General features: G+C 38.1%; 1 protein-coding gene across 8 annotated transcripts in view; it reads right to left on the bottom strand.

Annotated features, from left to right (window-relative positions):
* The window catches only part of Lar (tyrosine-protein phosphatase Lar), a 474,823-nt gene that overhangs the window by 26,197 nt on the left and 435,721 nt on the right, over nucleotides 1–12,905 (bottom strand). For all 8 annotated transcript variants that reach the window (XM_074091236.1, XM_074091242.1, XM_074091237.1 and 5 more), the window contains 4 exons: nucleotides 8,929–9,054; nucleotides 7,785–7,934; nucleotides 2,177–2,310; nucleotides 85–235 (listed from right to left, as the gene is read on the bottom strand). In XM_074091236.1, the coding sequence (XP_073947337.1) occupies nucleotides 85–235; nucleotides 2,177–2,310; nucleotides 7,785–7,934; nucleotides 8,929–9,054 (561 nt within the window). The remainder of the gene's footprint in view (nucleotides 1–84; nucleotides 236–2,176; nucleotides 2,311–7,784; nucleotides 7,935–8,928; nucleotides 9,055–12,905) is intronic.

The raw sequence follows: 12,905 nt of genomic DNA, 5'->3' as shown, positions 1-12,905 counted from the left end.
TTAAGCTGCTGGCCTAATGGCTGTCTTTCATAACATAGATGATGTTGATTGAAGATCGAGAGAAACATTAAGCCTTGTACATACCGGTCTCCCCCGTAGTGATGACAGCCGGGGTGGAAGGGGGCCCTCTACCGATGTTGTTAACAGCTATCACATACATTTCGTATTCCGTATACGGAGACAGGTTGGTCACTGAGTAGTACTGGGTGATGACGCCAGATATCTCGCTGAAAGCCTGTGTAGAGAGAAAATGGTTTAGCAAGTTAGTTTCCTATTATTTTTTAAATACGGCAAACAGTCCTCTTTATTGTACAAAAAAAATATAACAAAAAATTGAACCGGCTACAAAAAAATCATGAAAATAATTTTCTACCAGTCTGAAGTCGGTGCCTCAGCACGAGCCAGCAGGAGTGGACCTATAGTCGTCTACCTCACCCACATACTATAACTATATATTGGGCTTCAATCACTCCTGCTGGCTCATACAGAGGCACCGACTTCAGACTGGTAGAAAATTATTTTCATGGTTTTAGTAGTCGGTTAAATTTTTTGTTAATTTTTTTACGCTATTTAGTGTAAATAATCTAAGTAAAACACATATATGCATTATGATGAGCATAAATTGCTTAGCAACTATGTTAAAGTAATTGAAATTCAACCCGTGAAATACTTGTTTATTGAGTACTCGTAGTAACTCCGATGGTCAACTATGGTCGTCATCATCAGTTCCACTTCACTAAATGATGACTTTCAAAAGCAAATGCACGAGTTACTACTAAATATATCCAAATTACCATAAGTGTCCCTACAATAATTAAAGAGTTCCCACGATTTCCTTAGGATCCAATCATCAGATCCTGATTTGGTGCTTATGGTATCTAATTGAAGGTATTCCTATACGAACGAAAAAAAAAACATATCGGTTCACAAATGACGGAGTTCTGAGGTAACAAACATAAAAAAGGTGATTTAAAAAAAATACAACCGAATTGATAACCTCCTCCTTTTTTTGAAGTCGTTTAAAAAAGGATATACGAATAGGTCACAGTAGGTACTTTTTGTTGACTTAACTTGCATTGTCATCTAAATTACATTCCCGTACCAGATATAAAGTCGATGCCAGTAACAATTGAGGAGTTCCGTCCTGCCGAAACGATCCTGGCCGAACTACCAGGATGTCACTGCCATATTTTTGTATTGTCACCAGATTTAAATAAGTATGCCAGATTTTAAGTCAATCTGACCATTGGTAGTGGGTCAAATTGAACTCGCAAGATTTGACCCGCACAATACTACTGGCCGGCAAAAAATCTGGCCAATCAAATGTATGCAGAAATAGGTTACTTTGTACGTAGAGTGGGCTAAATTTTGTACCGCTGAGCAAACATTGCAAGTTAAATAAAAGCTCATAAAATACAGTTCAAATTTACAAAACTACAGTTCGTTAAAAATGAACTTTGCAGGACCAACTCTTGAAAATCAGTGGACTCGAAATAGGAATAGAACTTGTGATTGTTCCAACAATAGCTCTATTTAAATATTTAAGGATTTTCACGTGCACTATGAACTGCTAAATCTGGATTTATACCTTTGACATTCCCTATTATTGTTGTTGATATTAATAAACTTCTATCTCGCTAACATCATAATTCAAGCTCTTTGAAAACTTGTTTCTGTAAAGCTATAATGGCACAGATTAAAGCTAAAACTACACTCGCATACAATTAAAAGAGCGAAGTGAAATTCTCACTATTTAGGTAACTATTCCGTGTGAATATCTTGCTTGTAATGAAGCACGTAGTTCCTTTAAACACGTGATGTTTTTTTAACCTTCACCTTTTCCGGTGTTAACTTCGTGAGATTCTTCAACTTCTTCGCTTCATCCCCTGTGCCTAAATCACGTGTGGCTAATGTTGTGAGATATTTTACGACTTTTAAAAGCTTTCCGTCACGTATGACTTAAAAAAGTTCACGTCATAAAAATCTCCTTCCGTCCCCATGATGTACCTACCTATTGTGTTTTGTCAAGACCTTTCAAACATCACATACTAACGGAAGACTTCTATCTGGGATACTTTTTTCTGACGCTTTCTTGAGTACCGTTGATCTGAATTTCTTGAAATTTTGTGAGCCAGAAATGGACACACATAACTGTTCAGTCAAAGAATTGTCTTACCTGGTTGGCGTATTTGGGTTTGTACTGTATGACGTAGTACTGTGGTTCTTCTGGGCCAGAGTAGGACCATGCCAGACGTACGTTAGTGGCTGTGATCTCTGAGGCACGCACTTCCGTCGGTGGACCCGGTAATGCTGGGGAAAGAAGTACAATTAGACAAATAAGATAAAAACAAGGACGACTATACAATGTTTACTTTAAATTAGACGGTCAAAATAACGTAAATAGGTACATGAAAAAGAGATAAAAAAGATAAGGTGTTCTTGCTTTGTTGTCTATGTATACTTGCATCACTAGACGTGGGTCAAATTTGACTTGCAAGATTTGATTACTACGGGATCGCGGTGGATGCGGAAAGCACAAGACCGGTCTGAGTGGAGAGCCTTGGGGGAGGCCTATGTCCAGCAGTGGACGTCTTTCGGCTGACATGATGATGATGATGATTTGATTACTGACTAGTGACTACCGACAGCAACACAGATAACGGGACGGGACAGGTGAAGTCAAAAACTCTTTTACAGACAAGCCTTAGCCCTCTTTGTGAGAGGCCTGTACTGTACCTAACAAAAGGGCAAATTAGTCGTGCTCTACCTTTAATTGACGTCTCTTTTTGTATCCAGCCAGGTACTTTCAATAATTTTAATAACACCATAAACGCTTCCTAAGATAACAAAATAAAGTTACTGAAAAACGTACACAATAGTCCATTGTTCGAGCACAGAACAACAGTGTTTAAAAGATTACTTTACTACGCCCTGTCGACTGTACACTCAAAAGTAAGTAGCCCAAAACTCCTAAGCCAATTTAAAAAGATATTGTTTTATTGCGACATCGCGTAAAACATAAGCTTTTTATCTTCAATTTAACAAAGGGATTCTGCAACTATTGAAGTGTATCAATAACAAAGAAGGATTATTTTTATGACAACGCTTTGTGAAGTATCGATGATTTAGATATTTTTTTCGTTATTTTATTTGAAGATGGCGTTGAGAAGGGGTAAATACTTGTGGATGATAGTTTTTAGTGTTCCGTACCCAAAAGGTGCCAACGGAACCCTATTACTGAGACTCTGCTGCCTGACTGTCTGTCTATGTCTATCCCTTGAGTCACAGCGCTCTATCACTTGAGCCGTAATAGCTAGACACTTGAAATATTTATAAATATTCGAGGGCGGCTCCCAAACGTACAAACGTAGCTTTATATGTCGTTTTTTGCTCGATATTAATACCGACAACATGTTTCCCCGCTTAAAATATTCACAGAATATTTAGTTGTATATTCACTTTAAATTAATAATAAATAATAAAATCAATATAAAATAAATATTTAAGGGGTGCTCCCATACAGTAAACGTGATTTTTTGCCGTTAATTGCTAATGTCTAATGTAATGTCTAATGTGTGTATGTGTGTCTAATGTGTGTATAGTGGCACGGAACCCTTCGTGCGCGAGTCCGGCTCGCACTTGGCCGGTTTTTTTATCTTGCCAAAGATATATTATAAAGGCAATATGGCGTAAGTGACTTACGCCGCGTAACCGTGGCCTTTTATTAAACCGAAGCGCAGTAGAGACGTGTAGATGTATGTAACGGCCACAAAAACAAGCTTCAGTCGCCTCTATTCACACTCGTAATACGGTATTTAACTATTTTTTAATTAATTTAAACATAAAATAAATCAAAGCTTGTCAATGCGTGTTATCTATCTAAGGAAAAAAAATTATAGCTATCTTTACTTAAAGGAGTAGTAAGTAGGAGCGGGTCTACTTACATAATTTAAATTCAAGATTAGGCAGAGAAAACATGCAAGTGCATGTGACGTCACACGCAAGTAGCGCCATAGTTACTGCGTAGAAGAAAATGTTTTAGGAAGAGACACCTAGGTATATTGGGTTTTCAATCACTATAAATTCAATTTACACCGAAATTATTTTTTTTCCTTCGCTAAACATTTGATATCTCGACCTATATACGTCCCACTGCAGGGCACAGGCCTCCTCTCAAAACGAGAGGGCTTGGGCCGTAGTTCCTACGCGGGCCCATGATGCATATCAAATTTTCATAATAGGATTATTGGACATATACAAACATCACGCCTGTATTCCCAAAAAGGGTAGGCAGAGCATATGAAAATGAAAAGTGAAAATGAAATTAAATTAGCAGTTTTAGTTTTTAAGTTTGACAAAAACGGTACAATAGTGACTGGTTGCTAGCCTGTCGCCTACCACACGGTTTACGGGGGGATTATTGGATATGGCAAAATCAGGAGATTGTCAATTACCGTATTATTATTTCCATTACAATAATTCAAATTCAACAACAAATCTTCTACAAAACAAATACGAAATCTAACTCCAACGAACCGTGAAATCTGAATTAAATATGGAAACCGCGACAGGCATTAATCATTAATCAGCATGACACTCGTTTGTCCAGGCCCGCAACTTCGCAGCCCTTTCAATTAATTAATTATAACACTAATTCATAATCAATGTCTGCGACTTGCCGCAATTTATCAATTTGATTCCCTTAAATCCCTCTTTGTACCTCCGAGGGGTTATTACCATAAATTTGCAACAGTTACTCAAAGAAATTATGAATGTAATTTGATTCAGTCACTCTTCAAACTCTCCCATTGTAATGGATTTGAGATTCGAGATCGGAAAGGGTAAATAGGGTGCGTTTGTGGCTGGCTGGTTAATAATATTTGCTTCATTCTTTTGTTTTGTTGAAGCCATAGCGAATTCTATGTCATCTTATTTTCATCAGTCATTTATTTGCTCAAATATAGCGCAATTAAGTGGTGATTAGCTACGAATAAACAATAAGTCAGGAAGCGTAACTCAGAGCCAATTCCACATAAAAAGTGGCCACACTTTAAACCAAAACAACATATGATTCAAATACAAATCATTTTCGAGGTTGCAAAAAGATGTGCTTGTTGATTGGTTAAAATTCGGAAACAAAGCAGGGATTGATGTGCGCGCGTCACGCGCGTGATGCAATGTCAGATGATGCGCTGAACACGGTTTTTAAGCCCCGCCTATTAGGACACGCAGTTAAAATTCCTGATTTATTATTTATTCGTAGGGTGATTAGTCAGTCCATAGACTAGAGCTATAGGTATGTTTGGTCACAAAGACTTGCAAACATAAATTAAAGCTATGTGTCAGGCACCAATTGCTTAAATGCTTAATAAAATTAATTGTATCATTATCATCATCCCAGCCTATATACGTCCCACTGCTGGGCATAGGCCTCCTCTTAGAATGAGATGGTTTGGGCAGTAGTTCCCACGCGGGCCCAGTGCGGATTGGGAACTTCACACACACACCATTGAATTGCTTCGCAGGTTTGTGCAGGTTTCCTCACGATGTTTTCCTTCACCGTAAAGATCGTGTAAATTTCAAATGTAATTCCGTTAATTGTATGGTTTTATAAAATTTATTTTTAAAATATCCATTTAAAATAAGATAATATTTGCATGGCAATGTATTTGGTTCGACGTGTCACTGCGCATTAGCACATTTATAAAAACCACTGTTACCAAGTCTGAAGCAAAATAAATTATTTCATGTCATATGACAAAAAAATTTTTTTTTCGATCCAATATCGAGCTACATAGGTAACATACAGACTTAATATAGGTACCTATATTTCTGATAGGTAGGTGGAATATCGGATCCAATATATTTCGTAAATTTTATTTGCGTCAATGCTGTAACCGATATGCGATTTGATGACATATGCGAAAACGTTCTAAAGCCATCAATAAATTTTAATAGCAGAACGAACACGTCAAGTGACTTCTATTGAAATTCAACGCTATATCGGATATTCTAAATACGGGTGCATTAAATTCCAACTGCCATCTTTCGGATATCGATTACTACTGCCAGTAATAGACTGAACGATATTTTGTTTTTGTTGTCCCACAAGACGATATTTAATTGCATCTTTTTTGCAAAGGACGAGGCAACTGTGTAGAATGGTTTCTGGGAATCACGTGATTCGCAATAGATAAGCTCGCATACGAAAACGGAAAACGTAGTATAAACGTAGTAGGGCGACGTGAGGTACGGTGGACGGACGAACTTAAGAGGGTCGCTGGCGGCGGATGGATGCGAGGGGCTGAAGACAGAGTGTTGTGGTGCGCCATGGAAGAGGCTGAACATAGCAGCAGTGGACTGCTGTAGGCTGATGATGATGATGATGAAGCTTGAATTGACAGGGTTAATTGAAGAAATTCTATAACTATAGAAGAGTAACGTAAATGATTGACACACAACGCACAGTCTACACCAGTTTGGCTAGGAATTGAAATTTAGCAGACATAAAGTCAAGGGATTTTTCGAAATTCCTCCGGGATCGAGAGCTAACATTTTTTTATTCTTGCACGAGAACACATCCACGACATTAATGTAAATAAACTTCATCTTTCTTAATGCGAACTGCTAAGGAATGGAATTCGCTCTCATCGTCTTTATTTCCAGATAAATACAACCTAGGGCTCTTAAAGGCGAAATAGAGTGAATAGGCTGTTACTGAAAATGAGACACCTTTGGCCTCATCTGTACTATACATCAGGTGAGATAGAGGTCAATTACGGGTCAGTTTTATGTAAAAAATTAAGAGAATTTTCGAATTTACTGCTTGAATTTAATAGTAGTTTAGGTCTCAAAACTAACTGTAAGTTGACTTCAAAGTAAATTTTAAAACAAGACAAATATAGACTTGACAATTTCTTTATTCAAAGAAGCAAATAAAAGTAATTTCATTTTGTAGCTGAAATTAAAGTTTACTCACAGCTTCTGAAGCGCGAATCTAACTAGTTTTAATTGGACTTTAATTTTAATTTAGTTATCATGTCTGATGTCATTATTTTGAAATTTTTGTCTTTGTAAGTGGTCGGCAGTGGCTAGTTTTGTACTCGTGGCTTGACGGTAAACCATTAAATAAAAAGATCATACGCTAATGAACGATTCTTAACAAAACTTAGTTATAACATACAGGGCACAAACAAATACAAAGGTTAAATAAAAATTTGTGGCTTTGCATCTATGTGACGCCTGCAGCTAACTTGATCTAACCGCACCTCAAAAACCGAACCCTAAAAACTAGTCGTTCTGTGTGAGCTGTAGACCTTGCGAGGCTGTCTTTACATAGCTTAAAACTACAGAAATGTTTGAAACACCGGAAGACCCATGGGTCCGAAAAAACACAAATAGAATTTTCAAACTGAGAATCGGGTGAGAAATGCAAGCTGTATGTAGAAGAGATAACAGTCAGCGGGACATATATGAGAACATTTTTGTTCAAATCAATAAAGGGAAGCTGCGCCCGCGCTTCGTGCTCGCTCTGTCACTTACCTAATATTAACAGATCTTCAACTATTTAGAGTAGAGCAGCGAGGGGTGAATTTTCGTTACACAATCCAGACCGCGAGAAGCAAGACAGGTATGTCTTTGGATGCAATACTTTGCAGTTAGTGAACAAGGATCCGGCTTTTGAAGAGCTACGAATTAGCCCGAAACATTTCGAGCTAAACTCGATTTAAATCGTGAGTCATCCAGTTCTATTTAATTAAATATACTTCTAGGTAGATACTTACATTGAACTTTGACTTCAGCAGTCTTCTCAATGACACCAAGAACGCTTGCAGCCTCGCAAGTGTAGTTGGCGGACTCTCTGATGTCTTCCAACTTGAGAGTGTTGAGACCGAGCGGCGGGTTGTCTTCGGGCGTCAGCCATTTCGTTAAGCCTGAAAACAAATTATTTGAGTCAAAGGAGTCGCCAAGGGTGGGCAGGTAGGGCTGCTGATCCCGTAAGAATATCGGGATAAAAAGTATCCTATGTATTATTTCAGATGTCCAGTTATATTTATAACAAAAAAATATCCAATCCGTCCAGTCGTTTTAGGACAAACTTCCCGCGTTTTTAATATACTACACTATAATACACGTAGTAGGATCTCTTTTTCGGCATATCACGATGTGCCCGGTATAAAGCTAGGGATATCTACGAATGCCTTGCTCTAATCGATCTGCCGTATTGTTTCTCAGGCACATCGTGATTTGCCTGGACAACTTTTAGGCAACTTTTAATGCCTAGGGATTTCGTGATCTGGCGGTTTTTACGATCGGCCGCCGACATATATATTATGGGCTTAGTAGCAGAGGCGGCGCTAGGCGTAGGCGACATGGGCCACACTCTACGGCCTCGCCCGCTAAGAGGCCTCGGGCGTCGAAAAAATTCCAATTTTTTTACTATTGATTTTTTGGAGTCTTTTTGTATTTTTTATTTCAACTACAATTTTGTTACTTTTACGGGTACCCCCTGAAAACCATATCGAAAATACAAACTGAGACATGGATGCACAGAAAGACCAGAAAAAGAGACCAGCTCTGGGAATCGAATGAGAGCGAAATATATAGATGTCGCTAGTGCTGCTGCTTAAGTAGCGTAGTAGGAAAAAGCAACCTGAGATATGTGTGCATAGGAGAAATTTGTGTCTAGACTCCTGTCCAGCGCTGGTGTAGGGGTTATAGCACGCAGCACGGATTGCTAAATACCTGGGTTCGATTCCCAGTGCTGGTCTCTTTTTCTGGTTTATCTGTGCATCCATGTCTCAGTTTGTATTTTCGATATAGCTCATTTAAGAACCCATCCTCAGGGCCTCACAGAATACATTCTGCCTACGCCAAATTTATAGGTCCTCCACTAGTAAATAAATAAATAGATAAGAGAAGCGTTACCTTTCCTCCACTTGACAGTAGGCATGGGGGACCCGAAGGCGACACATTTCAGGGTGACATTGCCGCCGAGCATGACCTCGGTGCGCGGCGGAGGCGGGATGGAGAACTGAGGCGCTACGCGTCGCACTGCAAACAAAAACATTTTTTAGAGCTTACAGCCGCTCTTCTTCTCTTTCTTTTCTTAGAAGATGCTATAGATAAAAAACTTAAGACTATGACCAGATGTATGTAGTAGTAATATGTCCGTATAGATAAGTCGACGTTCCATATTCGAAAAGTGACTTAAGTCCCATATCAATTCTGTGCACTGTACTACATTCAACAGGTCATCTTCTTAAGTTTTTTACCTATACAGTCTTGAGTGGTCGTGATTGTCGGTTGAGGATTAGGAGTGAACGTTCATGAACGACATAGAAAAATAATATAGTGGTTTCCCTTAGCTTTCTAGTTTCCACATTGTAGTGTTGGAGCCCGGAGTGCATCAGGTCCCTTTGTCGCCTTTTATTACGTCCACGGGAAGAGAAAAGTCTGCCCTATTCTAAAACTGCGCACAGCACAGACTTTTTATTTATTTATCTATTACTATTATTTTTACTTTTATTGGTAATACTTTTATGCTTCGTAATTGTGACGTTTTCTTTTTTTGCCTACTACTTTTTAATGGTTCAATCAGTATTCAATCAGTACATGCGTATTGGCTAAGATGATGGTGCCAGGGAGGCGTCTGTTTGCGAGTCACAGGTCCACAAGGTTACCACGGCATTTCTGCACACTTTTTCTTAAATTCCACAAATCTCATTATGTTAAATACATTGTTAACGAGAAACGCGGAGGTGGAGCGGAGTGGCCACTTTGTCGACGTCAAAGTAACTGAAGACAAAGGTGGAAAAACATTTACCCGCGTTCCCATTATGTTAATTAAGTGGCGTGCGTTCCTAGTTATTGTCCGTGGCCCACTCCATTACGTTGGATGTGTATATTTAGAGGCGGAAGAGAGTTTCTGTGTCAATAATTTCGCGTGTCTGTATGAGCAAGTAATTTGTCATTATTTTTACAAGCTTTTGTTTAACTTGCAAATATCTTAAGTCGTGATTTCTAAATTTTTAAGACCATTATTTGACTACTTTTTGGTAGGTATCCGATTATTACTCACGTAAGTCCGGTGCCAATGCAATAACCAGAGGCCGTATTGCCTAATGTTTCTGACATTCGCGATCACAATTAAATATGACAGTTTTTGTATGCGAAAACTGTCATTTGATTATGATCGCGAGCGTCAGAAACGTTAGACAATGCGGCCTTTGGTAGTTAAATTGGTAGGCCGGCCAGTAAAAATAGGGAACTTTAATAATTTATACTTATTAGATTAATATCAGTATTTTGTTTGTAGTTATTATTAATACATATATATTTTAATTCAACAGTCGGATTTAATGGTTCAATCTTGGGAATCCGCAAGTAAGGGCTATTTAATTACGTCGAAAATACAAACTGAGACACGGATGCACAGAAAAAACCAGAAAAAGAGACCAGCGCTGGGAATCGAATCCAGGTCCTCAGCAATCCGTGCTGCGTGCTATAACCCCTACACTACCGCTGGACAGGAATCTAGACACGAATTTTTCCTATGCATACATATCTCAGGTTGCTTATTTCTACTACGCCACTTAAGCAGCAGCACTAGCGACATCTATGTTCCGCTCTCATCGAGAGACGTCACATTCTTTCGGAACTAACCGCAAACTACGTATTAATTAAGAAACAAGACTTTAAATACACATAAAAATTCACACCGATTGGTGACATTTCCAAAACAACATAAGAAAACCGGCGAAAGTAAATGCTTTCCAGATCAAAATACCTAAATCGGGGAAGGAATTTTCAATTTAAAATAAGGATAAGGGTTTTTGTAAATTAAACTGGCGAACATTTTACTGAGGAATCAATTTCTCTGCTCTATCTTAAATTAAAATAATTTCGCTTTTGTGACGTCTTTTTATGTTGCAGAAGGAAACAGAGCGTTAACAAGAAGTTACGCAGTAATTTTATTAACGAAAACAAAAACAAACACTTTTACTTTGTGTGCCTTTAGAAGCTGACTTTAGGAATATTTTCAGATTGTACTACTTATTATGATGTAGATACTTTACAAAGTATTTTCTTTGTAGGTACTTACCTACAAATATTTTAACTAAAGGAAATATTATAGAGTTCGGTTTCCTTTTACTTTTCCTTTTCCTTTTACCTACCAAGGACCTTATGTTAAGCTTTATTTCAATTATATATTATCAAAGGCGGGTACATACGAGTTAAACCTTAATAAGAACATAAACATTTACATTAACTTAAATGAACTTTAATCAATCAATACGATCATTGAGTACCAAATTTTATCTCTTTATATCTCTTTATCATTCTAAATATGACGTCATTTACCAATTAACTCCGAATTAATGATATTTAAATAAGAAAGGAAATAATAAAACTATTAAGAAATGTTTATAGCACTGAATGATATGTTAGACTAGGGGGCTGTTTTACCATCCATTGATTAGTGTTAACTGACGGTTAAATGTGATGCCGTCTCTATTTGTTTTGTTCGAATAGACGGAGACGGCATCACATTTAACCGTCACTTAACACTAATCAATGGATGGTGAAACAGACTCTAGATCTAATGCCCCACTGTCGGTTAGCGCTGACATCGGTCGAACGTGGCTATACAGGATGTCCCTGACCACGACTAAGCTACTTTTGTTTTGTAACATATTCCAGAAAGATAAATTTTGATCATTAATTTATTGATCTGCAAAGTTTAATTGTTAAATCAGTGTATCGGACATGGCGGTGTCATCGCTATCTCTTGGTACGGGGTCCTTGAAATATTTTTTAACATTTATTTGATATCTCTAAGATAAACATTTATCAATGTGCCGTCAATTTAGTGTTGTATCGCATACATTGAAAGTTACATTTAATTTGTATGAAAAAAAAATAACAGTGGTCATATTTAAAAAAAGTAGCCGAACAAAAGTAGCCTAGATATGCGAGTAAAATCGAACCCTGGATTTAAAGCCCATGGTCAGACTCCCTGTATAAATGAAAATGTATAACACGTAAGATACACACTGTAACGATAACAGATCGCGCTACCGTACGCGCGTGTAAGTATAGCTATCATCATCACTATCACATCAGCCGTAGGACGTCCACTGTTGGACATAGACCTTCCCCCATAGACCTCCAGTTGTTTCGTTGGAAGTGGCCTGTATTCACCGTGAACCCGCTAAAGCACGCCAAGCGCGACGCGACGCGAAGTGTAGCTATACGTTATAAGTTGCATGAATAACATCGGTCGACGTATAGGTATGTATGTTGTTTGAACAGTCATCATCAAAAGTAGCGGATCACTTTTTTACTTTGTCGTATTAGCACATTTTGTCAAATTTGTATGGTGTTAAGTACGTTGCTATAAAACGACAAAGTACAAAAGTATGCAGCTACTGTTAATGCCGACCGAACAACGTGCTGTACCAGACTCGAAAGTTCAGTGTGACGCTGGCCGATTAGCCTTTTGAGTAAGTAGAAAACGCTTGGTCACGAGGAACGATGCCGCTGCACCACAAACGTTATAAGCACTACAATTCTACATATATAATTGTCACTGTATTGTACGAGAAGGTTAACAATGAGGGCTATCGTTTTTTGTCTCACTAGATGGCGCACTGTTGCGTGAGGTTTTTAAGTGTGGCTTTCAGAGTATGTTATTACGGGCGTTAAAACAAAGTTTAGATTTAAATCATATTTAAAACACCTTAAAACCGTGCAACCACAGTAAGTCCCGTTTTGTTCGGTTTCCGAAAGACAAAACTGTCTCAAAACACAGACATTCATTGCCCCGTAACGCATAATTGCCATAATTAATTTCAGGTTATGCAAAATATTCACAAAAAAAATCTTATTATAAATAAACCCGC

The sequence above is a fragment of the Choristoneura fumiferana genome, chromosome 8 (assembly GCF_025370935.1).
Source record: "Choristoneura fumiferana chromosome 8, NRCan_CFum_1, whole genome shotgun sequence".
NCBI lineage: Eukaryota > Metazoa > Arthropoda > Insecta > Lepidoptera > Tortricidae > Choristoneura > Choristoneura fumiferana.
The sequence above is the reverse complement of the archived record's forward strand: the minus strand, read 5'-3'. Positions and strand labels throughout refer to the sequence as shown.